Source organism: Musa acuminata, chromosome BXJ1-8 (assembly GCF_036884655.1).
Source record: "Musa acuminata AAA Group cultivar baxijiao chromosome BXJ1-8, Cavendish_Baxijiao_AAA, whole genome shotgun sequence".
NCBI classification, from domain to species: domain Eukaryota; kingdom Viridiplantae; phylum Streptophyta; class Magnoliopsida; order Zingiberales; family Musaceae; genus Musa; species Musa acuminata.
Window position 1 is genome coordinate 7,415,488 of NC_088334.1, and position 18,986 is coordinate 7,434,473.

Sequence of the window (18,986 nt, forward strand, 5' to 3'; positions counted from 1 at the left end):
TCACTAGGATGATCTGCCCACATTGGGTAGATTTACCAGATCGATCAACCACAAACCTATTAATCTACTCATATCAGGAACTCTAGCTCTAGGTTGGTTGATATACCCACTTCAGGGCAACCTATCATGGATTGGCCAATCAACCCATCTCATGCAAAATTTTATTTGAACACTGAGCAAGTTGGCTTTGTGTTAGAGACACTTGTAGGTACAAAGGATGTGTCGGCCATTGGGATGTTTTTATGCACCAATCTTTGCACGATGATAAACACCTTTTTGAGAAATTTGAAGATTTTTGTTTTATATTTTTTTTTTGTGCATATGATGTCGCCCTTAGAATTCCTAATGATATTAACATCAAACAAAGAGCTTTAGGTTATATCGTTCATGTTGTCATTGTAGAGAGCGTTTACAGTTGTTTGTCACAATATCAATATAGAGAGTGTCTTGGATATTGTCGGTTACACCATCACAAAGAGTGCTTCAGGTTATGTCAGTCACATATCATGGTCGTGAGTGCTTTGGGCCATGTTGATCATGCTAATGTCACGAAGAGCTCTTTGGGTCATATTAATTGCAATGGTATAATAGAGAATGCCTCAAGTGGTGTCACCAATAAGAGCGCTTCAACTATGTCAATCGTCCTTTGAGCAATGTCAACCATGTTGCCTTTGTAGAGAGTGTTTTGAGTAATGTTGATTATACTATCATCCTAAAGAGCATTTTGACCACATTTTCATCGAAGGGAGCATCTTGAGTCATTTCGACCACATTATTGTTAAAATGATTGCTTTAGGCTGTGTCAATTGTGATGTCATCATAGAGGGAGTTTATGGTTATGTCGACTGCACTAACAAGATAGAGAGCATCAATCACACTATCATCATGGGGGCTCCTCTTACCATATCAATCACACCGTCATCATAAAGAGTGCTTCGGGCCATATCAGTCATGTTGTTATCGTATAGAGTGCTTTGGATTATGGCCATACTAACATTGTTGAGAGCACTTCAGGCCATGTTGATTATGTTATTGTGATAGAAAGTACCTCATGTCATATTAGTTATGTTGTTATTATAAAGAGCGTCTTAAGTCATGTTGACTTCTTTATTATACTAGAGAGCACCTTAGGTTGTGTATGTAGGTAAGGGTGGAGCACCCTTGCTATGGTGCTCATTGAGTGGTTGACAGAATAATGTTCTTATAACATTGGCTCTCTTAGTACGAAAATGATAACAAAAATATAGTGACGCTTGGATTAGCCCAACTCGAATCAGGACTATAAGCATACAAAATATGATGTGGCTAAGAGGAAGATTCATATGCTCACTTGGGGGGCTGAAGGCGGCTTGATCGCATACTCTATGATTGATCTATATAAAGACTGAGGTCGAATGAAATTTTTGACATAGTCTCTCTAGTGCTCAAGTTAGTAGTCGACAATGATAGAATAATTTTGGTGAATAATAATTAACCTTAATTATTATACCCAAAAGTGGGTTTAACCTAGAGGAAATATTTTGAGGTATGGATGGAAGAGTTCAATAAACTTAAGTCTTGGGGCAAAGTGACGTCATTTGTTGATTTACCCTTTTGGATTTAGATTCTAACTTGGATGCATAAGTAATTAATTAAATTTATATTTTAGTGTGGTGAAATTTAAAAGTATTATACCATCATTGAATGATAATGATAATACATTAAAATTTCTTAAGTATCTATATGTTAAGATAAATTTTGGTTGTCCAACATGAGGCGAGGTCCATTTCTAAGTCCATTTTAGGTTAAGGTGTCAGGAGGCAAGGGGATTGGGTCAATTTAATCGCGTTAACAACATAGAATGCTTTATGATTGATTCAACCACGTAATTAATAAGAGATGCACCTTTAAAAAATTTAATCATATTGATATCAGGAATTATCTCTTTGAGTGTTTGAACACGTATGTATGACTCGCTGTTCAGTGTGCCACGAATGCTACTCACTTTTATCACTTTATATTTTGGATTACTTAATAAACCCTATGGTAGATCAAATTTGCTCATGCGAGTCATCACCAACGTATTAGCTTCTAATATGCTTGCTATGTCATCACCATCGTATTAGCTTCTAATATTCCTGCTATGTCTGACTTGATATAAATATCCTGTAATGATTACATGTATATTGGGTACATGGCCTAATGGGGAAGCTTTACACGAGTTGTTAATCAAACCGTTAAGAATTCGAGGATATCATAATTTTTGCGAGTAATCTTTTTTAAGCGATCTCGTACTATGTCATTTGTCCAAAATCATAAGACAAATGAAGGGTCTCTCAACGTCTATAAATAGAGCGTCCATTCGTCAATACCAATGACTAAATCGCCTAGGCGCATCTCTCAACAATAATGCAACTGAATCAGTCATAAAGCATCATGCGATAATGGTATACTTAAATCGACCATAAAATATCTTTGGACGACTATGCAGTTGAATCGACCTTAAAACATTCTTGATGATGATGACATGATCGAATCGATCATGAAGCGTCCGACGACGATGGTATGACCAAATTGACCATAAAGTGTTTTACGACTATGACATGGTTAAATCATCTATGAAGTGTCTTGGGATGATAATGTTATTGATTCGACCATAAAGCATCTTGCAATAACAACGTGATTGAATTAGTCATGAAATGTTCCACAATGATGATGTAATTGAATCATCCATAAAACATCTTACAATGGCAACATGGCTAAATTAATCATGGAGCATTTTTGATAACAACACAACCTTAAGGGAAATAACTCTCAAAGAAATAATTAACTTAAGCATGAAACATCACCGAATAACTACTAGATTAGGTTGACAACCTATTGAATAGTACATCGTGTCTCAACCCCATTTCATGCATTAAAACACGATCAAGGAAGATGATAAGGGAGACAAGATGTATAAGTAATCATTGATCCATCTGGACAAACAAGTTATTTTCGCATATCTAACACCTTAACTAACATCTTAATCTTATTTAATCGATACATCATGTGAGATCCAACCCTACAAGGCTAATAGCATGGCATTAAGTAGGGTGTTGACTTGACCTCACAATCTCGACCGCACGACAATAATGGGAAAGTTGACTCAACAAGTTGTTACTCCACATCCCATAGGTTCGATGCATAATTCCACACCCCATTGGTCCGTAAATAATACTCATAATTATTTTTGATATTTATCATGATCTAAATCCAAGGCGTTCGATTGCCTGATGTGTTTAGAATGCTTTCTTTGGCATCATATCAGAGCATCCAAATTCTTATTAATTTAAGCATCAAAATGTCTTATCAGGTACACCCCATTATAGTTTTTTTTTTATAAGGATCTCATATTGAATTCTTCATTCTCCCTATATCTCAAACTCTAAACCCTTACTGTGTGTTAGACAACCTATTCTAACTCTATATTTGTTTAATACATCAGATTTATTATTTAATGAACTTAATTTAGGTATAGTTTAATCACATAATATGGGATGGATTCAGATAGGAAAAAGATACATAAATTCGATTCCAATTTAAATACCTACATAAATACCTAATGGATATGATAAAATTGATAAATAATGGTTAGAGAACCTGTCAATTATATATAAAAAAAATGGTCCTAATATAATTGGTAAGAGATACCCCACCAACTCCATCTAGAGGTGAACATGGGTGCGATCGTATTTCTAAAATTCGATTTTGTCTAAAATAATTCATATTAAAAATAGTAAAAAATTAATTACTTTTATTTATTTATTTAGAATTATTTTATAAGAAAGTATCCATGCAGTTGATTGAAAATTCGCGTTTTATTATTGAGCACAACTATAATTTACTTTTGGAAAATTGTCAAAACTGGAAACCTATTTTTTTTAGGACGTTCACATATTTTTACCTATTTACTCTGAATGAGAAACTTCCCTTGAAGTCATGCCATCGTCGGCGACTTTGGCACTGACCAAAAGCCAACGCGGGCGTGACTCCGTCCACAGAACCGCCTCTTCTAGGTTTTCAGCAAAGCCGGTCGTCCCAACGGATGAATAATTGTGACCTCAGTCATCCGTCAAATATGAAAGGCCCACATGGCTCCATTTCCGAGCTCCACGCAGCAGGTAAAAACGGTATTATTGTAATTTGATAGTACAAACGCGTAAACAAATACGCGAAGCTGCTACGAAACAGGCGATACCGCTTCGCCAAAACCGACATAATGATTAAGTCTCTATATAATGATCGTCCGTCTTCTTCCCAAACCCCAAACGCAGCTCTCTCCAAAATCTCATCGTGTAGGATTCCCAGATCGAATCTTGGCGTTTAGAACGATGGAGATCACCTTGATCTCGGCCAAGGACCTCAAGAACGTCAACGTCTTCTCCAAGATGGCCGTTTACGCCGTTGTCACCATCTCTAGCGATCCCCGCGTGTGGCAGCGCACGCCTCCCGATCGCGAGGGCGGCCGCAACCCGTCCTGGAACTCCACCCTCCGCCTCACCGTCCCCAACGACGTCGCTCATCGCCACTTTCTCCACATCCTCCTCCGCACCGAGCGCGCCCTCGGAGACCGTGACATCGGCGAGGTCCGTGTCCCCCTCTCCGATCTCCTCGCCGGTGCCGGCGATGGCCCGCGGCCCGTCCAGTTCGTCAGCTATCAGGTCCACGGGATGAAATCCGGCAAGCCCAAGGGCGTCCTCAACTTCTCCTACAGCCTCAGCGAGCGGGTCTTGGCGCCCGCCACCGCGTCGGCCGCCGCCCCGTTCGACGCCCGCCGGCCTCCGGTCACGTCATACCCTGCGGTCTCCGCCTCGCACTCAGCGCCGTCCTCGGCGAAGGTCGATGAGCCTGTGATGGCGTACCCGCCGGGCCCCAGCTCGGCCCCGTATCCCGCATACGGGGCAGCGCCGCCGCCTTATCCTCCACAGTCGGGGTACCAGCAAGCGCCACCATATGGGTACGGTTACGGGTACCCTCCGGCGGGGTACGGGTACTGGGCGGCGCCGGCACCGGTGGTACAGCCGCAGAGGAAGAACAGGCTCGGGGTGGGGTTGGGAGCGGGGCTCCTCGGCGGTGCCCTCGGCGGGCTTCTGATTGGGGACATGATGTCCGACGCCTCCGCCTACGGCGCAGGCTACGATGCCGGATTCGATGATGCCGGCGACTTCGGTTTCTAGAGAAGACGACTTCCTCTTCCCTCTTCGTTTCATCATGTCGTCGATGTTGGTTAGTGCAAATTAGTGAATGTATAAAGTTTAGAGTGTTCGATATTCAATTCTTTGTTCATCTTTAGATATACTTTATTCATTAGTGTGGACACCACACAGAGCTCAGTGTTTTGGAATCCTCAATCCTGTAATGATTTAGTTCAGATCATCATATGTTAACTTACACAAATACATGACTGGGGATTCTGATAATTAATTTGGACTTGGTTGAACTGAATTGAACCAATCCTCTCCATTAGAATGAATATAGAAATTTTGATGCAGTCAATCGGATATTTGCGTCCTTTGATACTATATAATTTCACAAATATGGATTTCAATTCGTATAAAATTATTCTTCATTTTGTTAGAATAATTATTAAAATAAATAAATCATTAGAAATTCCTAATGTTTTTAATTATTAATTTACAATAGTTAGTAGAGATTTACAATAATACATATGTAAATTTTTTTCTCTTAACTATAAAGTCAAAGTATTAGTTTCTCGCTTTTGTTATGTTAATCAAACAATAATAATAAAATCATAAATTTTAACTATTTAAGATCAATTATATAGATCTTTTGTCGAAGATATGAAAAATATTATATGTTTAGTTAAGTTAAGAGTATTTGATAAATAATAGATAAAATGTATATTTTAAATATATATTGATGTAATATTATTATAAATTTACCCTTCTAATATTTTAAAATTTTAAATAAATAAAAATACAACCTATATATTTATAATAAATAATATAATATATATTATATAAATAAATAAATTTACATAAATTATGTTAGTTTCTCACTAAATAATGTTGATAATTTTTATGATTTAAATAATATTAGAGGATATATAAAAATTTTTAAAAATTATATTAGCATCCTCTAAATGTAAAATGCTTATGTTATTTATAAATAATATTTATGCTAAATTATCATGGATAAAATTATAAACAAGATATTTGATATAATGCTTATATATGTTTATGATTTTTAGTTTTATTAGTTTTATATATCGCTTTAAATTTGTAAATGAAGATTGTATCACACAACAACTATAATCTAACTTTATTTGATAAAAATATACTTCGGTTACTCAATCTTAATTTGATCTTATAATAAATATATATATTTCTAATTAGCGTGGCTTGATATATTCCAAGCATTAATATGTAATAATTACATATATGATACTACTATGAAGTGTTAACAATTGTGGAAATTTTGTCTAAATGATATCACTAATAAGTATCAATTAAACACCTCAAACTATAAATAAATACATTATCAAATAAGTAAGTAAATAAAAATATTTCAGGTCTCACTCACATGAAGAAATAAGAAATATAAAATGACGTTGTATTGACGGTGTCAAAGGTGGGCCCCCTCATAATCCGCCACGACGACTCGAAGAATGTGGTGTGCTGTCGCTCACGGCGAGCACAATTATTTGTGCTCGCCAATCCGATCCCCACAGACGGAACGAAAGTAACCTCATCTTGTTCTTATATTGTGCACCTTGTGGCATAACCGTAATTTAACAACGAATCCGTGTTGTCTTCTACGGCGAGTCCTCGCCGCCTCCCCTCTTCTCCCCGCCCGCCTTCCTTCTCATCTCGCTTCTACTCGTCCCCTTCTCCATCCATGGCTTCGATCTCGATCCCTCCATCGCCTTCCTCCCCCTCTTCTTCTTCTTCTTCGCTTTCTCCTCTCCCGTGGACGAATCCAGACCCTGACTCTGATTCTTCGTTTGCCCCCCCTCTCGTGGAGGATTCCCGGCCCTCGCCGCCTCGGTCTATCGTTCCGAGGGAGGAGGAGGAGCCCGTCGAACCCGAGTCCTGCGGCGAAGTTGCGCCTTCCGTCGATTTACCCGCCGCCGAGACCTCGTACTCTTCCCACGAATCGGCTCTCCCGGCAGACCTTCCGCCGCTCCTACCCGTCAGCTCCTCGTCGTCGCCGCCGAAGGTGGAGGCCGACTCGGTGGCGCCGTCGCTGCTCCATCTTTCCTTCAACCAGGACGACGGCTGCTTCGCCGCTGGCACCGATAGGGGTTTCCGGATCTACAACTGTGACCCCTTTCGGGAAATATTTCGCCGGGACTTCGACGGCGGTGGCGTCGGCGTTGTCGAGATGCTGTTCAGGTGTAACATCCTCGCGCTCGTCGGAGGCGGGACTAGCCCGTATTATCCGCCCAATAAGGTTATGATTTGGGATGATCACCAGAGCCGGTGCATTGGGGAGCTGTCGTTTCGGTCGGATGTCCGCGCTGTCCGGCTCCGTAGAGACAGGATCATCGTGGTGCTCGACCATAAAATATTCGTGTACAATTTTGCGGACCTCAAATTGGTGCATCAGATTGAGACTGTGCCCAATCCTAAGGGTTTATGCGCTGTTTCACAGCAACAAGGGTCGCTTGTGCTCGTCTGCCCCGGTGGTCAGAAGGGCCAGGTCAGGGTGGAGCACTATGGGGCGAGGTCGACAAAGTTCATAATGGCACATGATTCAAGGATTGCTTGCTTCGCACTTTCTCAGGATGGACGGTTGATTGCAACTGCAAGCTCCAAGGGCACACTGATTAGGATATTCAGTACAGTCGATGGAATGCTCCTTCAAGAAGTAAGACCTCGCATTGGATCAAACTTACCATGGATATCAATTTTTTCTTTTTCTATTGTTTAATATCATGCACTATGCCATTGTTCAATCAGTAATTTTGAAACATAAAATTGTCTACATTTTTGTAGGAAACAGTTGTTCATACGTGAAATTCTGCATACTGCATAGTTTTTTCTATAAGTTATAACATAATTGAAATTCATAAAGTTATCTTAATTGTATTTACTGAAATTTAAAGTTGATGCTCAACTCGATTGTTCTGTTAAGTTCAAACAAACAGGTAGCACATAACCTGCAAAATCAAATCCATGGAGTTGTTTCAAATAGGAATATTTGGAAATGTCTTATTCCAACAATTATGGCATCAATTAATAGAATAATCTTTTTATGTTGGTTACATGTTGAGATTCAAATGCAAAAGCCTAGTAACCAAATTATGCTCTTAATTCTCGACTGTAACATGCCGCTTTGTTATTCCTTATAATAGTAAAAATTTGTGTCATCATATCTTTTGCTTTGAGCGAAGATTTTAATTTATGCTCATTGATCTACATGGCTATATGTCTGGTCAACCTATATTCTTAGAGCAGGCTATATAATTTTGAAAGAAAATATTGATCTCGGGTCTAGAAGCTTTGTTCTAGATCATTTGAATCTATTAGCATCTTATACATCAGATTACTTATTTGTAGGCCATGAAATTCTAGCTTAATTGATTAAGCGAATAATATAGTTTCAAGCTTAAGTGTAAGAGCTTTTTTTTTCTTTTTTTGAGTCGAGAGTTCCAAGCTTAAGTCCAAGGTAGATTGCCACATCACAACTTAGTGGTATAGAGTCAACATGTGTAAGATACTATAATAGATATTGCTGGCAGCAAAATAGGTATCATTTTATCTTTCCTTTTCATTTTCTTTCTCGTTGATATTTGCATATAGGAATTTCCTATTTCATTTCTTTTGTTGTATTTCCATTTCCACTACTCTCCTGCACCTTTTGTTTCTTTTACTGCTGATTGATATCTACTGCTATTTATTGGTTATCTTTCTCTTTCTCTTTTATGTATCTTTTATTATTATGGAATTTTGTGTTCTGTATATTTATTTTCTTTATTATGCCCATACTGCTTTCTTTTCCTTTAATACTGTTGCTAAAATGATTTCTACCAGTTCCATCATCTTTTTCCCCTGATTCCTTCCACTATATCATAATTTGCTGCTATTGCTAATTGCTATTCTGTCACTGGTACTTAAGTGCTTAAAATATTCTTTTCCATTACTGTTATTTTTTTCCCACATTACTGTTATTTTTCAAGTTAGCATGTATTATCACTTCCTTTTCTTTGTCGTGTACCATCATTATCACTTTCCCCTTTTCCTTTGTTTAGTTACTAGTAACTTATATTAGATTCTTTTGATTTGCTTCATTCTTTTTCTTCTTGTGCTATCGTAGCAAGTGAACTATTTCTCTTTCAAGTTATTCATTTTGTAGTTGAGAATTGGAAAATCCTGCTTCTTGTGATTTTACTTTTTAGCTTTCTTAATATGTTGCCAAGCCATATTATGTAACTTTGTTTAACTGAGGAAAATCTATTAGGATTATGTTTTGTTGTCAATTAGTTTAACCTCTCATTTGGTTTTTTGTTTTCACAACTATATGCTTGTCTCAAGAATTTGCGATAATATCTTCTATTTTTTAGGTTTTTTATGGTAGCTACTTATATATATGATTTTTTTTGTTTTTTCAAGTGAACTTCCTAAACTGTTAGACTGTCCTCATAAATGCTTGGGAACTTCTTAGGCAAGTATAGAATTTCCCACTTATTGATTACCAAGCTGGCTCAACAGCATTGCAAATTATCGTCATGATAGTCTTTCATCCCATCTAATTGCAACATCATAGCAAAGATATGCAAATGATTAATGAAACTTTAATCAGTATGAGAATAACACGAACTAGGGCATGAAATGATGTGAGATTTAGAAAACCAAGATATAGAAGATAACTGTTGCCCCAAAACCACTGATAATAGATTGTTAACTCAATTTAGCTATCTTGATCTTATTCCTGTAGTTAGAGGATAATTGTAGATAACTATGACCAATTTTACATTGTGGTGCTAATATTGCTTTGAAGATATTTTAATCAATCAGTCCTGGTTGAGGTTGATCCAGCTTTGAGAAAATAAATTCAAGTCCTTAATTTTTACCTGTTTGTCGTTTGTCGAGTCTACTGACTGACTGGATGGGCTAGCTCACCCATTTGAACCCTTAGTTCTAAACATTCATAGGATGATTTAATTAGGTACATTCATTTATTGAAAAAGGCAGCAAAGTTTGCACAATTTTTCCTTGATTTATTTTTCATCTGCCAATGCTTATATTGCTTTTAGATTTGTCTGAAGTTTTGTTTTCAGGAACAATGATAATTTATTTAACCAACTCCATGACAAATCTAAATCACATTCAATAGTTTATCAGTCAGTAAATTGTTTAAGTTATTTGTGTATTGAGCAGTCTTTTATAGGTGAGGGGTGTTCTTATCTCGACCAGATTGTAACAAGAGAATCACTATTGACCACAGACCATGGCCTGGCTTCAAGTGTTGGTTTCTTTAAGTGTCATACCTCAATCCTAGTTGGCATGTTAACTTCTTTTGGTGGATAGGAGAAAATGAGCACGACAATAATATGATTGTACAACATATTAAGTTGGTCTATCAAAGGAAACTATGAGTTCTGAGGAAGTAATGGACATGCCTAAGCTGTTTTGACGCAGAAGTTTTAAGGGCGAAAGAGTCTTGGCATGGGATGGTAATGGAAATCAAAGTTCAAGTAGGGGGTGAAAATCAAGTTCTCAATTTTTTATGTTTCAGTTCAACCAAAATTATTTGGTTTTTATGCAAAAAAAAATTGTAAATTTTAGCGCATGCAAATTGTTAAGGTTATATACATTGACCCTCTAGACCCTGTATTGACAAGAGCCTTGTGCACTAGATACACCTCTTAGTGCATGTAAATTGTTGGTGTTACTATCCTTTTCTTCTTATATAAAGATTTATATTACTCCAAATTCTGAACATATATGCCATTATTTAAAAATCTAGCAAAGTTTTATGTTGTCGAGATAAAAATGTTGAGATAGATGTATAGAATTACTAGGAAAGATAGGAAAAAAAATTCTTGTATTTGTGAACAACTATGTATCGTTTTGATAGAGGATAAGATAAGATAAAATCATTTAAGATGGTATGAACATATGATTAGGAGACCTCTGGATACGATAGTTAGAAGATGTGAAATAATTAATATTAACGATACGAGGAGAGGTAGAGAAAGACCTAAAAAGACTTTAATACAAATTATAAATAAGGATTTTTAAGTATTCTGAATTTAAATAAATATATAACTTTCTACAGATCTCAATAGCGACAAAAGATCCATGTAGTCGACCTCAAATAGTAGGGACTTACGGTTTTGTTGTTGTTGTTGTTTAAAAATCTAACAATTTTACTTGGTTTGGAACTATAATAACTTTTTCTTTTTACACCTTCTTATTATAGTTTGTTGCTTGGTTGAACTTAATCTAGGTTTATTTAGTGTAACACCATGTTCTTCCTATTTGCTTCACTCAACCAAGCCAACCTTAAGAGGTATATTTTTTTATTCTAACAAAGTAACTGTATCCATAATTATGATTACTGTCCATGTCTTTATGCATTTGTAATCAAGCCAAGCCAAGTTGAGCTTTAGCTAGAGTCTCGACTAGTTTCAATAGGTAGCTCGAGCTCTGTTCAAATCTTGAGTTGAGCTTGAAAATGATGTTCAAGCTTGACGTGGCTTATACTTGGACAGCTTAAGCTTATCTCAAGCTTTGTATAAGCTCAGTTCCTTAATGACTTGTTTATCTTGTTAATGAGCTTGGCTTGATCTCAAGTTTGTATATGAAATGAGTCAGCCCAGACTTAAATTCAAGTTGCTAAGAAAAATCTGGCTATTATTTCATTTTCAGTACAAGTTAACTAATTTAGTTTCTGTAAGTTCCATCACTTTTTTATGAAAAACAAACACATATCCAAAAAGAAAACAAAAAAATATCAACAACATTTTATAGACTTCAAATTCGTATAATCCATAGTCCATCATAATATAAAACAATGAAAAAATGTGTATTGTTGTTGAACTGATCTCAAGCTCAAATTGGTAATGAGAAGGTTTTAAAATCTAGCTATTATTTCAATAAAAAGTTAAGAATTTAGTAGGCATAACTTCCAACACTATTTATGAAAAGTAAATACAAATAAAAAATAAAACAAACAAAAAATAATAACAACAACAATGTTAGATATTTTTAATATACATTCAAACTGTAAGTGCATATGATGTATAGTCTATAAAAATACAAAATCATGATTAATTGTGTATTGTTGTTGATCCATCTTTTTCAATTCCAAAGAAATATATATCTGTAATTTACTAAACATTAATTGATTTCTCATTTTTAATTATTGATGCAACAATTCATAAAAATAAATATGAGTCTAATTCGCACATACATTTGTTTTTTCAGTTTTACAATAATTGAAGTCATTGATTATGACATATGTCATAATACATGGCTTATCATTAGTTTATAAACTTATTCATGAGTTTGTAAAATATTATAATGACAACTCTTTGGATATACTATTTGTGAACTCATAGACATGCTTTTACTCATGAGAACTTATAAACTAAGGTTTGTCTTACCGTTCCAAACCAACGTGTCGGTTGGTCGGCACGTACCGGTGTGTCGAGTGTTGGCATGTCAGGGCATGCTAACGACACAAAAAAGGGCAAAAAATTACTTGAAAAATAAAACAAACTTATATTAGGGTTTTTAAGTTGGAAATAAATATAAATTTAGTATAATTTCAGCAAAAATATTCTAAATTACAAAAGAATAGTGACATCTTTTTCAAGCTTTGAGGAATAGCTTTGTAGCATATTCTGGAACATCATTTCGTTGATATTGAATTATTTGGAAAGAAATGATTTAAATTGTTAGATTTTGAGTTAGATTTTATTATTCAAATGAATGAAATAATAAATGGATCGATTGATGGATATACCTAGTTCTACCACAAAAAAGAACAACGGGACTCTATGAGCAATGGATTGGGGTCCTCGACCCTATGTATTCATTTTTATATCAATATGATATGTTTGACTGACCTAATCCTGAAATTAATCCTACGACATAGTATACTGATACACTGTATGTCATTGGTGCATCAATATGGTGATGATCGTAGTCTAATCGTCATGAACCACACATGTCCAAGGTAACTCCAGAGTTAAGTAGTGTTGCGGCATGCATTAGTATAGAGGTTGGAGAATACTGGAACTTCTACTTTTGCCACTGATCTACTACTTCGTATCATAAAATCGATCACTGTACTATTGATTGAAGAAAAGTGACCAACTATCACTGTACTGCTATTGGTCATAAGATTCTCCATAATACGATTAGCCTCCCAAATTTGATCCAATCTATAAATCGCAACTTTGTTCAGTTTAAGAGAATGCGAATGTGAGAGAACGAGAGAAAGATATGAGGAAGAAAGAGATTGAGAAAGTAGAAGAGTTTAAGTAAAAGGGGAGTGAATGAGGGAGTAGAAAGGGTTTAAAAACCCTTAAATCTAGTTCAAACGGTCAAATGAACTGTTTGAATTCAATAAATCCCAACCCTTCATTGGTAACATTCGAAATACAGATCGGTAACGATCAAATTTTGATTGTTTGGCTTGGTACAAACCCTGTATTGCTCGATACAGGGTCACTTATTATGGACTGTTCGGTACAGGGAGGTCTGCGTGTTGATCCACTGTCGGATTGGTATGTATTGCCTATACTGCCCAATACAACTCAACACGACGAACCTTGTTATGAACAAATTTGTTTATGAATGAGTTTGTTCATGGGTTTATTCATGCATGGTTTGTCTTACCGATCTGTATCGATGTACCGACCAACTATCTATATGGTATGTACCGAGCTGTAATGAGTCGTACTGAGCGTACCAACACATGGTACATGGAGGCATATTGATGTACCACCCATACCGGTCCCTTGTCGGACCGATATGTATCGCTTGTATCGAGTGGTATGCTGCAGTATGGAGAACCTTGTATTCATGAGCTTATTGATGAGCGCTTATTAACAAATCAAATTGCGAGCCTAACAAGCTGTATTTTCTATGTTCATGCTTGTCTCATTTAAAAATTTAGCTTTGGAATGGGGTTCGGACTTGTTTCATTTAAGTTGGAAAATACCTTGGGTGAGCATTTAACGAGCCAAACATCAACTTAGTTGCATACCGCTTGACTCATCTGTGGCCTTATGTCTTATTCTCTTAGAAGAGATTTGTTATTTGTTCATGTACTGTGACTCAGAGCATCAACTATTTGAGTAGAATAGAAAATTAATGGATTGGAGATGCCAGGGCAGTAACATCAATTGTACTTGGGCATTAGTAACATGGATTACCACGATAGGTGGTGAGTTGCATATGCCATGCAATCACTCTTAAGTAGTGGATCCTTCTTTTTCTTGTTTACTCTCTTTTCCCACATTTATTTTTTATTGATTTTTTGAGTGGAAAGAAAATCTTTGATTAGGAGACTCTAGAAATTGATGTCTTGGATTCAGTTGCAGCTTTAGGTTTGGTGCACGATATCATTTTTGACTGGTGAACTGCTAGTATCTTTTGACCGTAGCTTAACATTTCCCCCTTTTTTGTTGTGTAATATTTGACAAAGTTGAACTTTTATGGTTGACCCAGACGAATTGCAAATTGTAGCAAGTGGCTCTTACAGAGCTCTCATACCATTTCTATGCATTCATATTTGCTAATGTGTGTTTTTCTACTTCATTTCACTGGTTTTTGAATGTTCTTAATTCTTCCTGGTGAAATAGGTTAGAAGAGGTGCTGATAGAGCAGAGATATATAGCTTGGCTTTCTCTGCTAATTTGCAGTGGCTAGCAGTCTCTAGCGACAAAGGAACTGTTCATGTATTCAGCCTGAAGATTAATTTAGGATCAACAGCACATGACAAGCCTCGCCCTGCATCAGATCCAAATGTGCCAACTACAAGTTCACATCTTTCTTTCATCAAAGGTGAGCTTGATTATTTGCAAAAATGCATGTACTAGATAGCAGATCAATTACTTAGCATCCTATTCATTAAAAGTGTATATTATTATTGTAGTTGGTGTCTCTTTTCAACAGGAAGAGCTCCATCTTTCAAATAATGGGATAGGTGTTTCCTTATGTTTGAAATAATAATGCTTATATAAATGGTTTTATAATTAAGATAACAAAGTGAGCAGTATGATCAATTGACTAGAAAATTCAATGATGGTTTTAAAGACTCTTTTTGGAAGAACTGGATTGCAAATTAGAAATATTACATATTACAAATTTCTGTGTATTCTGGATAGTGTATCCTTATTACCCATTCTTAGTATGATTCATTCAAGTGATTCTCCTGGTGTCTTCCTTCCATAGCAACCTATTGTTCACAAGAGTTTAGAACTTCAATTATGTAGATGCTTTTGGAGGCCACAACCACACATTGCCAATAACTTATCCAAGTAACGAAAGCTTCCAGCAGTTTGAAGTTTGAACTACTCATTCCATTACCACAAGTTCTGCTTGTTATAGATTAGTTATTATGCTGCATTAGAATGGATTAAATCACTTCTAAATAGCACATGCCTACCCTTGTTACTGCATAAAACTACTACTTTATGAATAAATTTTAACTCAAGATGCCGACCGATGAACTGATCACTGATAAAAGAAATATTAGTTCGAAGAAAGTTCTTTGCTCTTCATCAAGATCCTGAATAGCGTTTCTTTTCTTGACCATTAACGTTTTTTTATTGGTTTCTGTGGTAAATCATGGTTCAGCTAGTTGTCATTTCTTGCTTCTCCTGGTGGCATGGTTCCAAACTGTTGGCCCAGTGGCTTGCAATATGATGAGATGGAAGAGAAATAGAAAGAAGAGGAGAGAGAGATGAAAGTTTTATTTATTTCAGAGAGACAAGTTATGAATCATGCTGATACTTGGAGACGTCATATCTTGACGAAACAACAAAAATGGGACAAGAGTTATGAAAGATGCTGATACTTGAATATGTCATATCTTGAAATAACAAGCGATATTGTGTGGATTAAGCAATATATATTTAGTTAAGCTTATTATTTTATACTATTACCATGTTAGAATATGGAGTCATATATCATGATGGGTATTAATGAGTAATTAATTAGCATTCCCAACTTATTTATCATAATTATTTTCTAAAACAAAGTACTTTTTAGGAATTTAGAGTAGGTAGCAACAGCTTATCTTAAATGGTTGTCATTGTAGTTTCATTAATTATAATTTAATGCTTAAGATAAATGACAGAAAACAACCTATCTTATTGTACATTCATTTTATCTGTAATAAAATATCAACATTCAAGAAAATAAATTTCCCATTGGAACGTCCCCCAAGTAGCCACCAAGTTTTTTCTATCCAATCTTATGCCCAACATGTTGTGAACATCCAGCAAATATTGTGTCAGACATATCTGATATGGATACAATAAGTAATTGAGAGTATCTGTGTTATTAAAATGAGGTTGACTTCAAATAGTTGAGACTTTATGGTTTTGTTGTTGTTGTTTTAGTAAAAAGACATGTTGGGATGAATAACTACACCATGTGGGATAAATTGGATTTAGCTAAGGCATTATGAGCAGTCCACTGCATTTGAGATATTTGATTAGGATGTGACACTAAAGAAAGATAAAACAGATGAAAAATTAGCAGTAGGAGGTGGATGATAATGGGACATATTGGTGCATAGCTAAATTTGGAAGCCTAGAACAAAGGTACACTACCACTCATGACAAACTTGCTCTTTTAAAGGTAGATCTAGTGGTGTTCGGTTGAGATGTCAGAAGTCTCTAATTGAGTGGTTGCTGGTTGCAACTAACCCAAGTGTTATCCGGGTAAATGTGGTTCTATCTCACTGGATTGACAAGTGGATTTCTTCATCCTTTTAGTTGTTGAGCCTAGGTCCAAAATCATATGACAATTTGTGCTCTAGCACTGTGAGATGTTACTCTTGCTTCTATAGTGCTTTAGCACTTTTCAAGCACTCACACTTTGCCCAGAAACTAGTCTAATTAGTTTTGTGCTGACATCCCTTTTATGAGTTAAAGAGTTCGAATCATTGGTAGTCAACAACATCTACATCAAGCGATTTGTCGACTCCCAGAAAATTCTGTGACTTCACATCCTGCTGTTTGGTTTTGTTATCATTTCCGCCATCTTCTTATAATTATTTGCAACTTTTTCTTCAAATTTGTTCTTGAATCTAGATTACCTGCCAAACCATAATTGCCTGCTGCTGGTAGTCTTAGCTCCCTTGATTGTCAGTTATGCAGAGGTGGGAAATGCTAAGCTCTAAATAAGTGCCTGGCAGGTGAATGAAGATGAAATGCTAAGCAAAGTGGTAAAATGTTACCATTTGGTTCTTGGTTGGGTTATAACCGTTATCAAGGTGCTATCTACCTAGGATTTGGAATAATAGATGAGTACCATTTAGATCATTCAGATACTGGGTTCTGAACTCTCCTTTATGATGCACCTAATCCTCGACACTCTTGACCTTTCAGATTAAGTGCTCTAATTATTATATATAACCCGTATGAGTGTTGTTATGGAACTCTCCTGGCTGGAAAATAACAAGATCTACTTATACCAAAATGGATAGCTAGTGTTGATTTGGATCTATTGAACCTGGTGTTGTGCTTTGAGGAGTCGAGGAAAAAAATATTCTGGTTGCTTAATGCTATAGTTTGCACTGTTTCAACTAATGCTGCTTCACAAAAGTTAGTGAAATGTTTTATGTTCCCTGAATCTGTTCCCTTGTTTTCAGGTGTGCTGCCAAAATATTTCAACTCTGAATGGTCAGTCGCACAATTTCGATTGCACGAAAATATACAATACATTGTTGCATTTGGCCACCAGAAGAATACTGTCGTCATTCTTGGTATGGATGGGAGGTATGTCAGTTCAAATTTTCACGTAAACATTTTGTATTTATGTATGTATATAGCTTACAGCTGGTCTGGAGACTATTTCCACCTTTCAGAATGCATTTTGTATAGCAAAACACTGAGGAGAGTGAAGCAGCGATAGATGGATCCACAGGGTTTTTCTTGTTTTCCTTTGATTTATACCCTTTTAATTATTGATCTGGTTATCCCTTGGGTTGTGCTTGCAGTTTCTTTAGATGCCAGTTCGATCCTGTGGCAGGTGGGGAGATGACGCAATTGGAATGCTACAATTTCTTAAAGTCAGAAACTTCTTAGCTGCATATACAACTTACCTCGAAGGGTTCGGTTCTCTAACTTTTGTTGCTAAATTCCTTTTCTCTTGTTGTGAGAAGGAATAATCTGTATATATATTTATATAAGAAAGCATTGGTGTATAAATTGGTTTCCCTCTAGTAAATAACTTTATGTTAATACCAGACTGTGATAACGATACTCGTGTTTGCCGATCAAGATGATGTTGTTCCTCAAATACTTTCAATTGTTTGTTCTTTTTCATTTTTTGTTTATCTTTGCCTAAATGTTTATGGACATGAAGTATTCCCTTTCCAAACTATGCTACTAAGTTTTTGGGTGTTAAAACTGCAAGCAGATTCAGCGACTGTCTTATTTTCCTCACTCTCGTACAGTGAGGATTTGAATGTCAATTTACATAGCTTTACCTCTGTATATTTATAATTTATTATTGTTATTCTTAATCATTTGTCGAAAGATTTTCGTGTGCTTTTCAAGAATTCGATCGGTGGATCGAATTGGATCTCTTATTTTTTCAAGAATTTTCACATGAACATTTGTTTATATCTATTTCTTGATCGCATAAATCATATTTTAATTTTATTTTATTTTTGGTCAAATTTATGATCAGTCAACAAATCCAATGGTTCGATCGAATGACCTGAGACTCGATATCATCTATGTGTGATCCGATTTGATTGATTTATAGTATCTATGTTTGATCCGATTCGATTAATTGTGCTTTATAAGA

The 18,986-nt window shown here is 36.0% G+C and overlaps 2 protein-coding genes across 2 annotated transcripts; both read left to right on the forward strand.

The window, feature by feature from the left end:
• The first annotated feature begins 4,244 nt into the window (after positions 1-4,244).
• Positions 4,245-5,365, forward strand: LOC135587343 (protein SRC2-like). The gene has a single exon (XM_065078629.1). It carries the CDS (start codon positions 4,260-4,262, stop codon positions 5,196-5,198), a length of 939 nt encoding a protein of 312 aa, XP_064934701.1. The 5' UTR covers positions 4,245-4,259; the 3' UTR covers positions 5,199-5,365.
• Positions 5,366-6,705: 1,340 nt separating this feature from the next.
• LOC135587344 (autophagy-related protein 18a-like) lies at positions 6,706-18,454 on the forward strand. Its single transcript, XM_065078630.1, has 4 exons — positions 6,706-7,851; positions 14,804-15,005; positions 17,824-17,950; positions 18,172-18,454. Exons 1-4 carry the CDS (start codon positions 6,880-6,882, stop codon positions 18,257-18,259), a joined length of 1,389 nt encoding a protein of 462 aa, XP_064934702.1. The 5' UTR covers positions 6,706-6,879; the 3' UTR covers positions 18,260-18,454.
• Positions 18,455-18,986: the final 532 nt, after the last annotated feature.

Coding starts and splice junctions, on each gene's coding strand:
- LOC135587344 (XM_065078630.1), top strand. CDS start 6,880: ATGGCTTCGATCTCGATCCCTCCATCGCCTTCCTCCCCCTCTTCTTCT. Junction 7,852..14,803: donor ATGGAATGCTCCTTCAAGAA/GTAAGACCTCGC, acceptor CTGGTGAAATAG/GTTAGAAGAGGTGCTGATAG. Junction 17,951..18,171: donor ATTCTTGGTATGGATGGGAG/GTATGTCAGTTC, acceptor TTGTGCTTGCAG/TTTCTTTAGATGCCAGTTCG.
- LOC135587343 (XM_065078629.1), top strand. CDS start 4,260: ATGATCGTCCGTCTTCTTCCCAAACCCCAAACGCAGCTCTCTCCAAAA.